The sequence below is a fragment of the Eretmochelys imbricata genome, chromosome 27 (assembly GCF_965152235.1).
Source record: "Eretmochelys imbricata isolate rEreImb1 chromosome 27, rEreImb1.hap1, whole genome shotgun sequence".
Classification (NCBI taxonomy): Eukaryota; Metazoa; Chordata; order Testudines; family Cheloniidae; genus Eretmochelys; species Eretmochelys imbricata.
The window spans coordinates 8,712,609-8,732,030 of NC_135598.1; the positions used below are offsets into that span (position 1 = coordinate 8,712,609).

The 19,422-nt window shown below is 50.1% G+C and overlaps 1 protein-coding gene across 2 annotated transcripts; it reads left to right on the plus strand.

The window, feature by feature from the left end:
• Positions 1 to 1,045: 1,045 nt before the first annotated feature.
• On the plus strand, positions 1,046 to 17,575 carry LSM12 (LSM12 homolog). 2 transcript variants are annotated; one of them, XM_077806440.1, is made up of 5 exons: positions 1,046 to 1,248; positions 3,915 to 4,048; positions 12,656 to 12,765; positions 14,814 to 14,940; positions 15,642 to 15,907. In XM_077806440.1, the coding sequence occupies exons 1-5, from the start codon at positions 1,128 to 1,130 to the stop codon at positions 15,657 to 15,659; spliced, it is 510 nt and encodes a 169-aa protein (XP_077662566.1). In that variant the 5' UTR covers positions 1,046 to 1,127; the 3' UTR covers positions 15,660 to 15,907. The 2 variants fall into 2 exon arrangements, with proteins under 2 accessions (XP_077662566.1, XP_077662565.1); XM_077806439.1 differs by lacking the exon at positions 15,642 to 15,907 and adding an exon at positions 15,915 to 17,575 and having other exon boundaries at positions 1,050 to 1,248.
• Positions 17,576 to 19,422: the final 1,847 nt, after the last annotated feature.

Sequence of the window (19,422 nt, forward strand, 5' to 3'; positions counted from 1 at the left end):
GATGACGTACAAAGTGCTTCACCAGGGATAAGGAAACTGTGTGGGAGTTGATCGTTTTATTCTGCATCATAGCGTCTTTTTAAGGATCAGAGAGGCATTTTTATTGTGGGCTTGTTTGTTTGTTTGCACACATGCCACACAGGAAACTTTAGCCTGGATCCTAAAGTGAGATCTGCGCAAGTGTGGGGATCTAATCTCCTTGCAGGGATTGGGGCCTTTATTTGTATCACATGCATCCCACATAGCAGGATGTCTGAATGGCATCTCTGTTTAGGCTGCACGCCGTTCTGGGCTGGGGAACTGACTGCTGATGTGTTGGTAAAGTGCTTGACTCATTTTGGAGCACTGCAGAAAAGGTGGTGAATAATAAATGCAAGATTTATTTTTTATCATTGTTAATTTGCATGGACCCACTTTAGGATTTATTTAATGCAGCATTTCTGTAAGGGTGTGTGTGTGTGTATATATATATATATATATAATATATGCATTTCTGTAAGGGTGTGTGTGTGTTTATATATATAATATATGCATTTCTGTAAGGAGGGGTGTGTGTGTGTGTGTGTATATATATAAAAGATATGCATTTCTGTAAAGGTGTCTGTGTATATATATATATATATATATATATAATATATGCATTTCTGTAAGGGTGTCTGTGTGTATATATATATATATATATATATATAATATATGCATTTCTGTAAGGAGGGGTTTATGTGTGTGTGTATATATTGGGTGGACGAGTATGGAACCTTTGCTGCATCCTAAACTGCACAGAAAGCCCTTCCCAAGGTCACACAATCCCACCTTGCACGGTTGGTCCCGCCTCCCCGCTCCAGATGGCCCCACCCACTCCTCCTGACCACGCCTACCCACAGGTCACACTTCCACCTCGCCCAGCTGGCCCCGCCCCTCCCCGCCTGCGGCGTCTCGGGCCCCGCCCCTCTCCTCCTCTTCCCAGACCCCCGCCTCCTTGCGTCGTGACGCCAGACGCCGCGCGGGGCGACGCGGCAGCGCCCCCTCCGCTCCCCGGCCGTGGCCCCGCCCCCCCGTGCCTGGCGTGGGGCTCCCTGTGGCTGGGTGGCTGAGCCGAGCCGAGCCGCGGCGGCCGCTGCTGAGACAAGATGGCGGCCCCGGGCGAGTACTTCAGTGTGGGGAGCCAGGTGTCGTGCCGGACCTGCCAGGAGCAGCGGCTGCAGGGCGAGGTGGTGGCCTTCGACTACCCCAGCAAGATGCTGGCGCTCAGTATCCGACCCGGGCCGGGCCGAGGGGAGCGGGGAGAGCCGGGGCCGGGCCGGGCCGAGGGGAGCGGGGAGAGCCGGGGCCGGGCCGGGCCGAGGGGAGCGGGGAGAGCCGGGGCCGGGCCGGGCCGAGGGGAGCGGGGAGAGCCGGGGCCGGGCCGGGCCGAGGGGAGCGGGGAGAGCCGGGGCCGGGCCGGGCCGAGGGGAGCGGGGAGAGCCGGGGCCGGGCCGAGGGGAGCGGGGAGAGCCGGGGCCGGGGCCGGGCCGAGGGGAGCGGGGAGAGCCGGGGCTGGGGCCGGGGCCGGGGCCGGGCCGAGGGGAGCGGGGAGGGCCGGGGCCGGGGCCGGGCCGAGGGGAGAGCTGGGGCCGGGGCAGGTGCCCTGCGGCGCCCAGGGGCCGGGGAGGGGAAGCCTGTGGGCCTGGCGCCCGCCGCGGGGGTGGGGGAGAGCCCGGGGCTGGGAGCGGGCCTGGATGGGGCGGGAACGATCCTGCTCAGGTGGGGGTCACCGTTTGGGGGGCTCTGTGGCCGGGGGGGCTCTGCTGCAGCCTGGGAGCCGCCTGGCGGAGCGGGGAGAGCAGCGCTGGGGGGCCGGCGTGTGGGGCGGGGCTGTGATCTAGCCGGGGGGTTGCACGGGGCGGGGGGGGGGCTGTGTCTGATCTACCTTGGGCACTGTAGTAGGGGGGAGAAGAGGCCGGAGTGGATGCTGGCCGGCTTTGGAGGGAAAATGGAGCTGGGGGGGGTGTTTGATCTTGCCTTGGGACACGTGTGTGTGTGTGTGCGGGAGGGGGGGCGGATTTAAGGGTGAGAGGTAGATGCTGTGGGTAGGTTGCTTGGGGAAAGAGTGATATGTGCTTGCTTCTCTGTGTGGCCCACTGCTGGCTATATAGAGGTAGAAGCCGGGAATGGAGATCCTGGCAATACATGAGCCTATCGTGAGTCTCTGGACACACTGAAAAGGTTAGTCTACAACAGGCCATGCAGGCCTCTCGCCACATGCTCAGGAAAGGCCTTGCAGGGTGCCCCAAGGTCTGTGTGAGAGAGAAACTCCAGAATCAAAGTCCATACCACTGCCTGTACGAGCTCTGTCTCCAGCCTCCCCGCCTCCGGGCACTGCTAGCCAGTGTCAGGGCAGTGTCTGAGCTGGCCTTGGGAGTGCTGCTTGAACCTTTCAAAAGGAAGCGGAGGCAATCTGAGTAGGTTGCTTTGTGGGATGTTACAATGGTTCCTCCCCTTCTGGAGGGGGCAGTGCTATCTGGGTTTGATGAGAATGTGGCTGTTTAACAGCAAAGGGAGGCTGAGAAATAGGGTCAGATGGTCTAGCTTGCGGGCCAGGTTTTGATCCCTTTCCAGAGAAAAGGATGTGATCTGGACACAGTGCTCTGGGGAGTGATGTATTTTCCCCAGTTTTCTCTCCCCTAAGTTTCTCCTTTTTTATATGAGTTTCTGCAGGTGAGGTTTTCATATCAGTTGTAGTGTTAACTTTGTCTGGTGGGAGGGAGATCTGATTGTTCTCTGCTTTTAAGCTGCAGGTGTGCCTCATTTATATGGATGAGACCAGTCTCCCTCCTCTCCTAGAAGTGGAGAGGCAGTGTACAGAGCCATATGTCTAATACAGTCTCCTCATGCTAATAAACCCACCATCTCTCTCTCGCCTTGATATGTTCTTCTCTGCTTACTCTAGCAGACAGATGAAGGAGAGGAGGACTAACTATCCCTCTTCATCGGGAACAGATTGCGCAGGAATTAATGTCAGTTCTATAAAGATTTTTCTGGGGGTGGTAAACTGATGGCTAATTTACACTTTTCTGTCATTCTAGAAGTGTCAAACTACCTCAAATGCATGTAAGGTTTATGTTATCGAAAATATGGTAATGAATGGGAAAGTCTGTTCTATGAATCTTTAGAGCTTGTCACCTGATTATTATGTGGGTGAAAGCATGACTAGAGTAACTTGTGTTCAGGTGGCATCTGCAGTAAGGTAATGTTCTTGGTAGAGACTTTAGACCTAGTGTGTGTCTGTTAAGGTTTGCCTACATGGGGAAGTAATTCTGGAATAAGGTAGAACATGAAATTAAAGTGCAGTAGCTATCCTGCAATAACTACCCATGCACACACTCTTACTCCAGAATGAGTGCCCCACACAGAGAGTTATTTTGGAGTATCTTATTCCGCAGTGGCTTATTTTGGTCAATTTCTCCATGTAAATAAGCAAAGGTTTATTGACATCTGTGCTGATCAGCAATGCCTTCTCCGCACCACCATCAAAACCATAACATAAACCCCTCTAAGCTTCCTTGACTAGAATGGGCACGGTTGTATGTACCCCTGAAAAGCATGCTGTAGATCACACAGCATCCTAGGTTCTCTACAATGTAGTTATAACAATTATTAGCAAAAGAAAAAGATCCTGTCCCATGGTCAGGGAAGCCATGCTGGCAGCAGCTGAGTTTAAGTAGTTGTTGCTAGCACTGTTTCTGGTTTCTACTGCTGACCAATCGTTCCATTGTTACAGGGTTTAGTATGGTAGAAGAATTTATATGCTGAAAATCTGACTCTTCTATTGACTTGTTCTCTAAACTCCATCAAATAGCCCTCCTTACCAGTTGTCTTTTTAGACTTGTTAAGTGTGTCTGCCTGGATTTGTTTTCCTTAATGCTGTTTTCCTCCAGAATGTCCCTCTTCCAGTGGAAAGCCCAACCATGCAGATATCCTGCTCGTAAACTTACAGTATGTTTCAGAAGTGGAAATAATTAATGATCGCACGGAAACCCCTCCTCCTTTAGCATCACTCAATGTTAGCAAGGTAAGGACCCTTTATCCTTTTGTGTGCTCATGGATTTACACTTGATTTGATTGACAGGAAGAGTTGCAGATCAGTTGCATTTCTTACTGTTAAAATACCATACTTTGCCCAATGTTTGCTTAGCTGACATTGCTTTTATGAATTTAAATCAAAATATTCATGTGCAGGTTGCTATTCTGGTTCCCCACATACTGTGAAGCACTTAGAAGTGCTTTAATGTTTCTATGTTAATGGGCAGTCTGTCCATCTTTATACTTAGCGGTCATCATTCAGGCCTAAGGTAGAGAATGTGGAGGGGGGTTTTCCAAGGTGACTAGTCCATGGACAACTGAATTCTTCATTGTGCAGATGAAAATGTGATGGTCTGGAATCTTGTGGCCATGCTTAATTAGCTGCATGTGTTTTGCCGAAGCATGGTATGGAGCATACCTGGCTGAATGGAGCTAGAGGAGGAATGGGTTATTGGCCATTTCTTCTGCTTAATGTATTTTACAAGGAAACTGACGAGACCAACTTTTTTTGTCTGGGTCCAACTTGCTGTTCAGCCAGTGCATACCTGATTTTAGTGCTGATCACCAGGCTTGTCTAGGTTAGTACGGTATGTGTACACTTTTTGGTCCTGTTTACAGTGTCAAAATCCAGGGGGCTTTTGGACGTGATTTCAACATGGCCTTGTCATGGAGACTGGCTCTGTGTCTTAACTATCCTGAAGCGTGCCACAACCTTGGCGTCTAAACTGCTGTAGGTGCAATTTGGGACCACGGTATAGTCCACTCTGCACCGTAAGACCCCACTCAGTCAGTCAGGGTTTTGCTGTGTTGTGACTGGACTCAAGCAAGGCTTATAGGATACACGGACCTATGATCCTAAGGCCGTGTATACATCATGGACACCACAGCGGCACAGCTGTACTAAGCCGCTGTAACACCTACAGTGTAAACCTTTCCACTATGCAGAGGAGGTTTTTCTGTTGCTGTAGGAGCACCCACCTCCCTGAGCAACTGTAGCTATGTTGACAGAAGCATTCTTACCATCCACCTAGCTGCATCTATGTTGGAGGTTAGGTCTACATAGCTACGGTGTTTGGGTATGGATTTTTCAGATCCTGAATGCTGTAACTACTTCCACCTAACTTTTAAGTGTAGACCAGGCCTAATAATGGCAAGCTGGCATCTGAATGTTAAAGGTGTGTGAAGTGGCAGTGACCGAAGGCTTCCTGTGTTCAATACCTCAATGACTATCTAATGTTTTAAGTTCAGTTAGCATTTCTTCTAGAAAAACTGCAGCTGTGTGGAACCCTCTGTTTCCTGCTGAAGCCCCAGTATTTCAGCAGTAGAAAGTCACAGCGGGAAGTGAAGAGTAACTTTCCTGTGTCTAAGTGCAGTGGAAATCTAGGTAGGTGGATTACAATCACCTGAGCTGGAATTTAGCCAGGACACTAGGGCTAACACCCATAGTCTTATGTAAAAGTGCAGCCGGCTCTTCAGTGACCACAAGTGGTCAGGATCTCTCGGCCAAAAAGTAGCTTGCTTCATAGTGCTGTCTCCTTGCAATGCTAATACAGGGTAGTGCATTCCTTGCTCACAGAGCTTGCCGTCGGCTGAGTCTCCCATCACTGCTACCTGCAGCACCCAGGTTTTCTTTGGCAGGTGGTATGGTCAAGAACTGACATTACTGGCTACAAAATCACAGGTCAAAACCGCTTGTATTTGTTTCCCATTTTGGAGGTGATGCTAATGGACAGAAGTGGCTATGGGCAGGTTAACACTTAAGCAGTCACCCTTCCAGCCCATGTTTGTCATGTGCCCTTGCTTTATTCAGTCTCCAATGGATTCCCATCAATTGGCATTTTCGCGCTCTTGTGAGCAGGTCAGAGTTCCTATGGAGGGAAGGCCCAGAAGCCTTGAAAGACACGGAGTGTCAGTTGTATCTCGGGGATCTGTGTGTAACTTGAATGTAACTTCCCCTCTAAAATAGATCATTTCTGGTTTTCAAGAGGTACTGTCTGAGAAATGGAAAGGGAAATGATCCGGTGCAGTCAGATAAGTTGGATGCCTTGTGCTAAATGCCCCAGCCAACTGGGCTGGGGAAACAGAGCGGTGTAGGGAAGGTGTAGCTTAGTTAGGGTTTTGCATGATCGGTGCTGGTCTTCTAATGGCACCCTGGAGCGTTGGAGAAAGGCTTTAGCCCGTAACTGCATGGTAGACAAATACATCCTTCAGCTGCATTTCAGTGTACAGGCGAGTCTCATCTTACGCGCATTTAACATGTGCGAATTCAGCTTTCCGTGGTCGGCAAAAACAAGAGAGAGAAAAATAACAATTTAGATACTGTACCTGTAGTGCGGGCGATTCCGCCTGCCGTTACACTCAATGTAATTTTGACCATACGCGATTTTCGCTTTACGCACTGACTGCAGACTGTAACCCCAGCGTAAAATGAGACTCGCCTGTAATCTTAGTGAGGGAGGGAATGGACACAGTTTCTGGCAGGGCTGCCTCAGCTTGATGGGCCTTTTGGGGGTTAGCATTCTTCCGAGTTAAAATCGGAGGGCAAGCGGTCAAAATTAGAGATTTGGAAGCTTCAAGGTATAGATAAATTTTGGATTTGGCTTTATTTGATTCATTTTAAAGTGGAGGGAGGTTTCAGGGCAGGAAATGCAGTTGAGAGAAGCAATCTTAAACAGGGTGTGGCTGCCATTTTTAAGGAAGTTTTTAGGGGTGGGTGGGAGAGGGGGAAAAATCTACCCAGGTGGTGGTAATTGCTAACAGACAAGGTAGTATTTGTGGTGGGTGGAGTTCCCAGTATAGCATTAAACGTTCACTATAGAAGCCATCCACAGTAAGGTAACATGACACGATACCTAGGAACCACAGGCTTTGTCCCTAAACACAAGTATACTCCTTTTGTGGCATTGTCTGTGGCTTATGTTAGTTTCCTTTTGCTTATTGATGGATTATCGTGTTGACCAAGGTATCAAATGACCCAATTACTGCAGAAACTTAATTACACCTTGTAGCTGCATCACCTGCTGTAACTGTAAATGCTACTACTTAGGTGTAATAGATGTTACAGGTCCTTACTTGGCTATGGGGGGATCACTGTATGCATAGCACATTTAATAGTGTATTAACCAACAAACTTATTCAATTAAAAGCACTTGGTTAGTTATTTTGCTGGCAGGAAGGCTCTATAGAAATTCTTCAGTGCAAGAAACCCAAATCAAATTGTACTTCCGCTGGCAATTCAAGTGTCCAGAAATCTGTCTGTGTTCCCATAATTAAAATATGGTCTTTGCCTGATTGAGACGACTGCAGCATTTTATACCTCTTGCATTTACAGAACTCCTCTTCCAAGGGCGACTGTGTAGGCTGTTGTCTGGATGCTTCAGGACTGGGAAGTGGTGCAAACTGCTAGCTGGAGTGTCAGAGGAAGTTAAGAGTTTCTCTACATCCCTTTAGTAGCATTTTTAACGGAGTACAGATTTTATATGGGGGCGGGGGATGATGTATGAAGATGGAAATAGAGAGCTGCCATTTAAAACAGCAAAGAAAGTATTTGTCTACACTAGTCCTAGGTGTGAATGGAAGAATGAGGGACGGGGAGCGAATGTTGGAGATTTGGTCGCAGGTGGATGTGGCAGCATGGAGAAGAAATCCCGGATCCAGCACAAATAAAAGAGCCCTGGGAAGGGGAGGTGAGCAAGCAGGGAAAGTGGAGAGAGGAATTTAGTTAATGTGAAACTTGAAAACCAGGAGGCAGCGCTTGTGAATAGGACTGGTAAATGGATGTGCTGCTAGAAGGCAGGATGGAGAGAGGGTGATATGTTTATGCATCCTGCGGTGAAAGTCGAACTATGGTATTTGTGATGCCCACAGGACCTGGCTGTAAAAGATTATAACAGGAATAGCCAAGCATTAAGAAGGGTAGATGATGAGGATGTTTGGTCAAGATGTGGCTGAACGAAGACAATTTTGCAGTTGCAGTGGTGGGCAAACCAGGGAGATGTTCTGGAAAGGATCTGAACTGAGGACTCTTCAATCTATGGCCTTGGGAGCAAAGTAAAGGAGTTGGAGAAAGGAGAACTGTGAAACAAACATTATTTCCCCGGGTGCGAATGTCGTCCTTTGACTAATTTAGTGTTAATTTCACTGGTGTGTTCAAGCCGGGAGCTGGCAGTCCACTTAGGAAGCTGAAGGCTCAAAAAATGAGTTTAAGGAGCTAGACTAACACTTGAAGGTAGCCACAAGATGTCCTATGCATGGGCTGGATGGAGACTTATTGGCTGTAGTGTTTCCACCAGAAATTAACAGTGGTTTGAAGGGAGGCTGTAACATAGATGGCTCTGGGGCTTGTCAACCGCTTTGTTGCTGTAAGCCCTGCGTTCAGCTGCGTACAACCAGTAAATTGCCTCTACCTCCTAGAACCCTTTTCCCTGGCTGCACAGCTCTGTAGAGAGGATGCCACAGGGACTGTGCTCCTGGGGCCTGAGACATGGCTGCAAACAACTAAGCCCACTTCAGTAAAAGGCTGGCTAGAGATCGGCGTCTGCCTCACCTTGTTGTAACTAGACTGCTGGTTTATACTGACACCATTACTAAGGTGAGCTTGTTCAGCCTGTGTGATGAGATGTCACTCTGCATCTGTATGGTTCTGAACTGGGAGTGGCCCTCTTGGGATAAGAGGGCAACAGGTCTATTTGTCTAATTAACTTAGCTGCCATTTAGTACCTGGGGGGTGAGGAGTCTCAGGGGAGGGGGGGACTGAGGAATGTGACTAGGCAGCTTATTGGAACTCGGTGGCTTTCTTTTAGGCTTGCACGTATTCATACCATTCATATATCTGTGAATAGGGAAGGGAAGTGACTCATCCATTCACAGAGCTCTTGCACAAGGTGTATAGCTGAATCTGCTTAATAGGCTCATAGCAGCAAGTTCAGATGCTCTTTGGAGACTGGGGGAGCTGGAACGGCCGAGTATATTTGACAGTGAAACTGCTTTGAATGCTTGAATTGGAAACCGTGTGAACTAGGCTTTTGCAGATGCAGTTAATTTTTCTCTTCTGTAGGTAGCAGTGGTAAGTAATAGAGCACATCCTATGAGCTCTTTTGCTTCTGTAAGGACCCTTCAGATTAGGAGCTTGATATGTGGGATTAATGAACACCAGTAAATGTGAGTTTGTTACCCTTAGTTTCATTCTTCAGCAGGTGACTAAGTACATTGTTCTGGTCAGAGGCTGAGGGCTGGAATCCTAGGGGTTTCCCCTTGATCCCTCCTTATTTGTAGGTGGACTAAAGCGCTGTTTAATTTAGGGGGGGAGGAATCCCTAAAGCATTCTTTGGATGTTGTCTGCAAGTCTTAGATGTGCTTTGCTTTGGTTTACTGTGTTTATGTTCCTGGCTGGGGGTCTAGTTATGTGAAGACAGTGATATGAGCTCTCGGCCAGCGGAGGCATTCCCCCCCTCCGTCTGGCAGTGCGTGTGACTGGCCGCTTGGTTTTGACGCGGTGGGCTGCTGTGTAGAATGCACTAACACTCCCTCACGGAGGAGATTTGCTCCCTACAGTGTAATTTCTTGCAAAGGCAGGGTCCCCACGAAGACCTGACTGGTCTCTCCTGCATCTCTCACATGCCAGGCCACTGGACAGGGAATGTGTATCCAACGTAGCCACTGTTTTGAGTTAAGTCAGCACCCAAATGGACAAAGAGCCTGTCTGAGCATCCAGCTCTCTCAGTGCAGAGGAGTCTTCTGCTGAACGCTTCAGTGTCTTGTCAAACACAAGAAGCTGGGAATAAACTGCTGGTTGTGTACAATAAGAATGAACTCAGTTTCTCAGCTACAGAGGGGGATGCATTACAGGTCCAGCCTTCACTGGGAGCAAGACCATGCAAACTGCCACCCTGTTTAACTGAGGCAGTTAAGCGGCTCCTAGAACCGTGACCACCCTGGGCATTCTCTCTGCTGACAACTAGGTGAACCAACCATACTTTGCTATAGAAACCCGTTAAAGCAACCCTTCTCAGGCAAAAAATCCCTGCTCCCACAAGTCAGGGAAACAGTGTTTTGCAGCAGCCATATAGAAACATGGTTGTTGTTTAGGTGACTTTTATCCACTGTAAATTACCGGAAAACTATGTTGAAATGAGTCTTGTAATCCAGCTACCAAGTGAGATTAGCTCTGAGTGATCTTTAACTAAACCATCAATCAGCAGCCAGAAGGATTGCTAATGAGCAAGAGCAGGATTCCCCCCATCCCCTTTTGGTATTACAGCTTCACAGTTCTTCAGTAAAAGTCTCATTCACCTAAGCATTGAAACAGGACACAACCAGCTGCTTTTTGGCTAGATTTTTTTCTCTCTCTGTGGGTGGAGGGGAGATCGATCTTTTGCTATTGTCGAGAATTGTTTGTAGCAAAGTTCCTCTGCTCTGTGGTGCGTAGGATTTTCATACTGGGAAGGGGGTGTGGGGGAGAGAATCTTGATGATGCATCTCACAGCTGTGTGAAATGTGCCATTTCTAGCTAATCAAAGGTGACTTTCCTTGGGATATTTGGTGTGAGCATTCGGGAAGACTGTGCCCTGGGACGGGCTGTTTTGCGAGTTGGCTCTGTATCTACAGAAGATGTTTTCTAGGGATCAGCCGGCATGAGATGCTTTCTCCTTTATGGCAAAGAAGCATCTGCATTCTGCTGGCAGTCTGTTAATTTTACCCCTGTCGTCCCTGTTCTGTGAGCTGGGAATGGATCCCTCTCGTGGGGGCTATAGCACAGAGGTTCTCACCCTTTTTCTTTCTGAGGCTCCCCACCTCCCCCCCCCCCACCCCTCCAACATACTATACAAACTCCATGGCCCACCTGGGCCACCACAACTTGTTTTCTGCATATAAATGCCGGGCCTGGCGTTAGGGGGTGGCAAGCAGGGCAGTTGCCTGGGACCCCATGCAATGGGCCCCGCCAAGCTAAGTTGCTCAGGCTTCGGTTTCAGTCCCGGGTGGCAGGGCTCAGGGCCCTGGGCTTCAGCCCCATGCAGTGGCGTAACACCCCCCCCCCCCCCCGTGGGTACTGTATTCTACAATAATTACTCTGTTTTGTGAGTGAAGTAACTATTCCAGAATAAAATTGCTCTGATTCTAGACTAGAGTCCACAGAGAGTGTGTGTGGGGTTGTGTGTGTCCTGAAGTAGCTATGTTGGGATAGTTATTCCAACATAACTCCGCTGCTCCGATTCCCTGTGTAGACAAGCCCTCATAACCCCAATAACCCACCTGCTGTTAATACCTGAAATGACCACGATTCTGAGATTAGGAGATGGGCAATTCTGCTGCTGTGTATTTGACAGCACATTTGTATATAATCTCTTTTTTTTTTCCTGCGTGTGTGCGCTTTGCACAGAAACGAGGGGGCACAAAATAGGAGAATGTGACTGTAAAGCCCCAAAGTTGTCAGCGGACTCCAGGGCAGATGTGGTTACGAAAACTACCTTAAAAAGACTAGACTTTTTTTTTAAACTTAGGTACATAAAGGTCTTTGAGATCTTTGAATGAAAAGGGCAAAGGTCTGTTTGCATCCTCTGTTTTTTTTGCTACCATCAAACGAACTTAACCTGTGATCTAAACCATGAAGTGCAGAGAAACATGTGAGAAACATGCATAGCATGAGCATTTAAAGTACCTAACTTCCACGGTAGTGCCTGACGCAAACAGGCATCATACACATTTTCCTAGTAAGCTTTCTCTGTGTGGTGGAAACGGCCTGTCTCACAAGTCCAAATCCAGCCCTGATCAAACAAGCTGCTAATACCTGGCTGTTCTGTGACTTGCATTAAATGAGCTGGCAGTCTGTCCCATACCTAGTTGGTAGGAATCTGTGTCATGGTTTTGCGTGGGGTTTGTTGGCCATCTCCTCTGAGAGGCCAAGCACTGAATGGGCTGGGAGACTTGCCCTTGGAGGTTCCCTGTCAGGTCTGTGCGGTACTGATGGCAGGCAGTGTCTGGGAACCTGTAACTCAGGCTTGCAAAATTACCATGAAAATGTTTTTTTTTTCCCAGCACAGAAGCTACTAGACTCTGAGCACCTTAAGGCAGGGACTCTTATTTTAGCGCTGCACAGTGCCCGGCCCCGTGGGGCCCTGATCCTGGCTAGGAATACATCTCCTTTGAATAGTCAGAACTATTCGTAGTGGGGCTGAATCAAGGGAGGAGTGCATGGTGCTTCAGATATGCCAGCTGCATGAGAGGAGACAGTCCCTGCCCCAGAGATCTTACAAGCTAAGTGAGCTCTGTACTCTGACCACTCAGGAGTCCAGTGCGTATCTGAGCTCTGGGCTGGAGCATTGTTGCTTGCACTAGCGTGGTCCTGAAGTCTTTCTGCTGGAGCCCCGCTGTTGCTCAGTTTAATTTCCCCTGTGTTTACTTCAGTAAGGCATGTACCAGGTTATTTCTGGAGCCGGTTGCCTTTATGCAAACCATTTCACCAGCAGGATGCACCTCTGTCAAATGCAGGCCAGCCAGTCTTAATTTCTCTTTGCCGCTCCCTCTCTCCCACTCGGGACGCTGCTGTTTTGTGGTCAAAAATCAATAACGCTCCGGGTCTTTGTTTCCCTCCCTGCAGCTTGCCAACAAAGCACGGACAGAGAAGGAAGAGAAGATGAGCCAGGCGTATGCAATTAGTGCTGGTGTCTCTCTGGAGGGACAGCAGCTTTTCCAGACTATACATAAGACGTAAGTTGGCTGCGGGAGGGTGGCTGGGAGGTCTTTGTTTCCTTCACCCTCAGATACGTGCGTGTGCCTGTGTTCTCTAGCAGGCGGGGTAACTCTTCCTGGGACGGATTCCGAGAGCTTCCCTCTCGCTGGTGGTCTGTCTAGTCACTCCCAACTACCCATACGTGTAACAAGACCTCCAGGCTCCTCTGGGTTGGCCCCGTGTCCGTGATTGCTGCCCTCCCTCATTGCTATGTGCGCTGTCCGGCCTTCCATGGGCCCTGGTCTGCTGCAGCTGGACTGGCCAAGCTGCCAACTGCTCCTCTAGGCCACACTTCAGCTCACTATGTAGTGTGGGTGGAAATGGCCCCATGGGACGGAGAGTCTCAACCCTGCCTAGCTTCCTCAAATTACAGCTGGAGCTGTGCCATTTCAACCCTCTCCCTGGCCTGTGGCAGCCCGTGGCCTTGTGAGCAGTTGGACTGAAGTGCAAGGGGTTTGATTAGCCAATGTGCCAGCCCAAGGCACAGTCTAGTGTTACAGGTACATGGGAGAGCTCCCGCACTTCAGAACGCAATCAGATCTGCAGTTCCTCAGCGCGCCCTGAGCATGCTCCCTTCCCGGAGGGCTTGCACCTCTACCTGGCAGAGCGACTTGTAACTGAGAGGCGATGTCGTAACTCCAAGCCCACAACAACGGCTCTGAGTGTTTCAGAGTAGCAGCCGTGTTAGTCTGTATCCTCAAAAAGAACAGGAGGACTTGTGGCACTTTAGAGACCAACAAACTTATTTGAGCATAAGCTTTCGAGGGCTACAGCTCATTTCATTGGATGCGTGCAGTGGAAAATACAGTGGGGAGATTTTATATACGCAGAGAACATGAAACAATGGGTGTTACCATACAGACTGTAAGGAGAGTGATCAGGTAAGGTGAGCTATTACCAGCAGGGGAGAGAGAAAACCTTTTGTAGTGATAATCAAGGTGGGCCATTTCCAGCAGTTGACAAGAACGTGTGAGGAACAGTAGGGGGGAAAAATAAACATTGTGTAATGACACATCCACTCCCAGTCTTTATTCAAGCCTGATTTAATGGTGTCCAGTTTGCAAATTAATCCCAATTCAGCAGTCTCTCGTTGGAGTCTGTTTCTGAATTTTTTTTGTTGAATTGCCACTTTTAGGTCTGTAATCAAGTGGCCAGAGAGACTGAAATGTTCTCCGACTGGTTTTTGAATGTTATAATTCTGGACGTCTGATTTGTGTCCATTTATTCTTTTACGTAGAGACTGTCCAGTTTGGCCAATGTACATGGCAGAGGGGCATTGCTGGCACATGATGGCATATATCCCATTGGTAGATGTGCAGGTGAACGAGCCTCTGACAGTGTGGCTGATGTGATTAGGCCCTATGGTGTCCCCTGAATAGATATGTGGACACAGTTGGCAACGGGCTTTGCTGCAAGGATAGGTTCCTGGGTTAGTGGTTCTGTTGTGTGGTATGTGGTTGCTGGTGAGTATTTGCTTCAGGTTGGGGGGCTGTCTGTAAGCAAGGACTGGCCTGTCTCCCAAGATCTGTGAGAGTGATAGGTCGTCCTTCAGGATAGGTTGTAGATCCTTGATGATCTAGGAGAGGTTTTAGTTGGGGCAGAAGGTGATGGCTAGTGGTGTTCTGTTATTTTCTTTGTTGAGCCTGTCCTGTAGTAGGTAACTTCTGGGTACTCTTCTGGATCTGTCAATCTTGCCGCTAGACAGATCTCTCATCGGGACGCTGCTTCCCGTAATCCTTCCCTAGAGGTACCAGCTGTGCCTTCAGTGATGTGCTGGCCCAGCCACGCCCCCAAGGCTGGTTCATCAGGACGGGGCAGCGGCTCACTCCTGTCTGCAGTGATCTGGTTTCAGAGCTACCACAGCCAGTGTTGGGAACGGGTGGGGGCCCTTTTGAAACCCACATGAGAAGGGAGGTAGGCGGGTGGGAGTAGGAGAGTTATGGCTCCGGAGCTGCTGGGCAGTTGTGGGTGGGGGTGAGTGTACGGTGGTATTAATAAAATCCTGCCCTGTTTCTGCCTTTCCCAGCATTAAAGACTGTAAATGGCAAGAGAAGAACATAGTGGTGATGGAAGACGTCGTTATCGCTCCTCCGTACCAAGTGGAAAACTGTAAAGGCAAGGAGGGAAGTGCCCTGAGTCACGTACGCAAAATAGTGAGTAGAGGGAGGATGAATCCCCCCCCACGTAGGTACCTGTGGGACCCCATCATTGTCACGTGGAAGAACCCTTCCCCCCACTCGGTACTGTCTGCTCCCAACGAGGAACGGTGCATTGTGTCCGAAGGGTAGCTGCAACTCTTGTTCCAGTCAGTGCCTGCAGCAGGGTTTTGAATCAAGCAGGAAATGGTTTAAAAGGGGTCTCCTAATGGTCCACTAAAGGGGCCTGGTGTCTCCTGTACCTGTTTCCTGTGGAACCTCTCGCTATGGAGCCAAGCCACTTCCAAGGCTGGACTCTGCTGTCCGGTCCCTGTCCCGGTTTTACTGACGGAGCAGTCAGACTGTGGAAGGAGTTATGGGTTTGATATTAAAGCTTTATCCACTGGGGAGTTGTGATCTCTCTGGCGCCCACCCCAGGTCACATAGACCGTGGGTTCTCAAACTGGGGGTCGGGACCCGTCAGGGGGTCACGAGCTGTCAGCCTCCACCCCAAACCCCGCTTTGCCTCCTGCATTTATAATGATGTTAAATATATAAAAAAGTGTTTTTAATGTATAAGGGGGGGTTGCACTCAGAGGCTTGTGAAAGGGGTCACCAATCCAAAAGTTTCAGAACCCCGGACATAGACCAGTCTCTGGGGAAGAGTATGCCGTTCCGTACTGCCTGTGTCTGAGTGTGTCTCTTTGCAAACCGTGTAGGACAAATACAGCTGTTGAGTTCTAGCTGAACCATTGACGGTCTCCATCTACCAGGGTGGAGGAGGTGGAGCATGTGCCCGTAATCCCCATCCCAGCTGCTGCAAATCCCACTGGTCGCAACGATTGCTTCTGGTCACCATGGACCACTTTCTCGCATGCGCCTGGCACCCACGAGACCCGGTCACCCCTGTTCGCACGCCATGTGAAATTGTACAATTAAAACTCAGCAATGTTGATCCATCTTCTCCCTTTTTCTCTTCCCCCCTCGGCCAGGTTGAGAAACATTTTAGAGATGTGGAAAGCCAAAAGGTAATGCAAGGTTCACAAGCACAGCAAACACAGAAGGAAGCAACCCTGTCATCCTGAGTCCTGCCCCCTTCCGATCACCGGGGGCACTCTTCCAAGATCCAGCAGAAGCCGACAGGATTTCTTCAAAGGAGGCCGGGGCGGGGGAGGGCCAGGGTTCTATTTTATTTCCGGGGGGCTCTTTAACGGGGAGCTCCCCACTTCCAAACTTTAGACTTTAAAACAAAAAAAGAGAATAATTTAAAAGATCATCCATTACTTGACTGACAACCTTTCTTTTTGTCCGCCATGTTTTCTCCTAGGACAGTCAGACTTTGTTAGTTTTATTTTTGACTTCCTTTCCTCTTCCGCCACCCCACACAACACCCCCCCTTTTATTTTTGTAAAGGGGGTCCACCATTCTCCCCTCCCTTCTTTGACGTAGGAGAATCTGCCCTTCCCCCCAATACCCTGCTAAAAATAAAAATAACAATCTGACTGTGTTAACTGAATCGGGGCCTTTCTGCCACCGGCATGGTCCCGTTTTAATTTTGTTTGCACAGGGCAAGGCTTGAATTAGAATTATTTTTCTTATCTTTAAATATATATATGAATATATATATTAAAATGTTCTTTAAATATTTTCTGCTTCTAGCAGTTCTCTTCACCGGGATCATGGCAAAAAAAAGAAAAGGCAAATAACCCTCCCCACCCCTAATCAGCCCTGGCAGAGTTGGTGGCTTTGCGTGTGACACTCTGGAGAGTTCACACACACGAAGACTGGGGATTTGGGAGGGCAGGAGGTGGTGGTGCTCCCTAAATCGTAAACCTCTTCTGACAGCTTTCTTACTGTCCTGTGCTGAAGGCGAGTTGGCCCGGTCTGGGAAGACACAGGCGCTAGGAATAACACAGGATGGTGCTGCTAATTTACTCCTCCCTGCCTCCCACAGTACGGTACAGCAAAGCCGTCTCTTGTCCTCAGTGGGCTGGCAGATCCGGAGACACGGTGGCTTTCTCTTGCATCGCGTCGGCTCACGCCACCGACTATCGTGCGTGTTAGCTCGTGTGTAGGCTTCTGTCTTTTTCAAGGTCAAAATTATCCAAATGAACTTGGATAGCAGGCCGTTTGTGCTTGATCCCCTTTCCGCTCCAGGCGTGCGTGCGTCTGGGATCCTTACAAGCTGGGACACGGTTTGTATATGTCCGAGTGCCCATGCAGAGAGCTGCACTGTGCTCCATTTGCTAAGAGAGCACGAGGGCTTTTGTCACTCTGTCAAACCCAACCCTAAAAGTCTTTAGTCACCGGGCTGCCTTCCCCTGTCCTGTACCGTACCCAGCTGGCATTCATGCGTCGAGCTATTTGGCATCGCATGCTGCATGGGTGACTGTAGCCATCGGCTCGGCGGCAAGCCAGATTATGGAGCCGGTGAAACTGGCTTCTTCCCAAGCTAGGCAGGGGTACGGCTAAGCTACGGAAGTCTCGCGATTATTTTTTATTTTTTGCCATGATCTTCCCCCTTCCCTTTTTTTTAAATAAATGGATCAAAATTAAATAATTCAAGCCCTGCCTTTAAAAGAAAAAAAAATGGAAATTTTTTTAGTATTGTTTAGCAAAACAATAAAACCCAAAATTTTTTTAACCATCAAAAGTGTCTGCATTGGTGGGTTTGTTTGGCTGCAGCCTGGTGCCCGGCGGTGAGGCAGAGCAGGGGTTTCGTGCAGGCTCGAGCACACAGGACCCTCCTCTGTGGGTTGAACTGCCCTGGCCTTCGATTGACTGCCTTGCCTTGCTGTTCTGTTGGGAAGGCAAGCTGCCTGCTTGGAGGGGGCTAGGCTTCCGGAGAGCAGGGTGCAGGACTTGAACAATGTCCTCATATCAGGGGGACACCGTTGGACCCCCCCCAGTGTAGATACTGGCACGGGGGGGGAAGGTGGGGGGGTGAAGCACAGAGCAGACTGCTTCCAGCCATGTCTTTGGAGCTGTGGTGCATGGTGCCCCCCCTGCTGTAGAGAGGGGTGGGGGGTAACAGCTTGGTACTGCATTGAATGGGCACGTTTGTGCCATCTCGGGCAGGTGACAGAGATGGGCTCTGCCTGCTCCGTGCCTAGTGTGTAGGAGGGGGTCACACCTCCTTGACCCCATACGGGCCACAACTTTCTTAACCAACTAATTGTAGCACAGATGGAAAAACCAGCCCTGGAGGAGAGCGGCATCAGGCCGCAGACCACATAGAGCATGCGTGGGGCCCAATGCAAACCTTGGCTGGGCCCATCCAGCTCTTAGCCAAAGCCCATCAGCATGGGGCTGCTGCTATTGGGAAGCAGGTGCTGTGGGTTCTGCACGGAGACCTCGTACTTCCCTGAGTTCGCTCCAGGCCACTGGCCAGCCGTGGCTTGGCAGAAGTTTTGCAAGAACCCATCAGCCTCAACCTAGAGGTGAAGGGCTCCAGGACCCTGTTACTGAGCCAATTGATGGCGCTTGACCCCTTCTCCAGCAGGAAGAGGAGAGGGGAATTGTCCTGCGGAGAAGGGGTCTAGCAGTGTGTCTGCCTGGCTGGCTAACTGCCTTGAGCCCTCGGGCTGCCCTACAGCCATGGGGATACTTTCCCAGCAGGAAGCCACTTCTCTGCCCCTCGCTCGAGAGCAGAGGCTGCTGGTGAGGGCGATGCTTGGAAAGCTGCTTGGCCCAGAAGCTCGCTCAGATCCATCCCCTTCGGGTCTAGGGAGAGAACTGCAGCTGCCCCGCACTTGGCCCAGCCGCTGCCCGGGCTAGGCCTTGGCGGTTGGTTTTCCATTGTTCCGACAGCATCTCTCTCACCTGAAGCACCACTGGGGTCCTGGCCCCATAACAAGGCTGTCGCCCTTCCCTGGGCCCTCTCACTAAGTAGGGCTGGTGGTGACCAGCCTCCTGGGGGAAGCGGACATCTGGGGAGTCTCGGGCACGGGCTGCTACATGAACGTGTGCTAGGGGCGGACGGTGGGGGAGGGTACTACCTTGTACGGCCCAACTTCTGCTGGCGAGAGAGACAAGCTTTCGAGCGACACTGAGCAGCTCATCAGGTGTGGGAGATGTGGGCCCCCCTCCCGTGTGTTCTAGGGGGTCCCACATCCAGCAGGGGCGGCTTGCAGAAGTTGACCCTAGGCCTACGCGGCCGTGCTCCCGTTAACATGCCGTGGTGAGCAGGGCAGCACATTCTCCCGTGGGCTTAAATGCAGCTTTGTGCGTTTTCTGTCCAGCAGGGTCACATGCCTGTTCTGGCTGCTGGAAGCAGTAAGGACTTGGGTGGGGGGGGGGAGTGGGACAAACTCCCCTAAGGCCAAAGCACCTGACAAGCTTGTCTCTTGGTAAAGATCAGAGCTGTTTAAAAGGCTTGAAGCTGCGGGATGAGGTGGGGGTTTCCCTGGCGCTCTGGGAGGCTGATGGCTGCCTTCTGCGGGGCTGGCACCGAAATCGAAATCATTCTTCAAGGGCGGGATTCTGCTCCTCTGAGCTGCT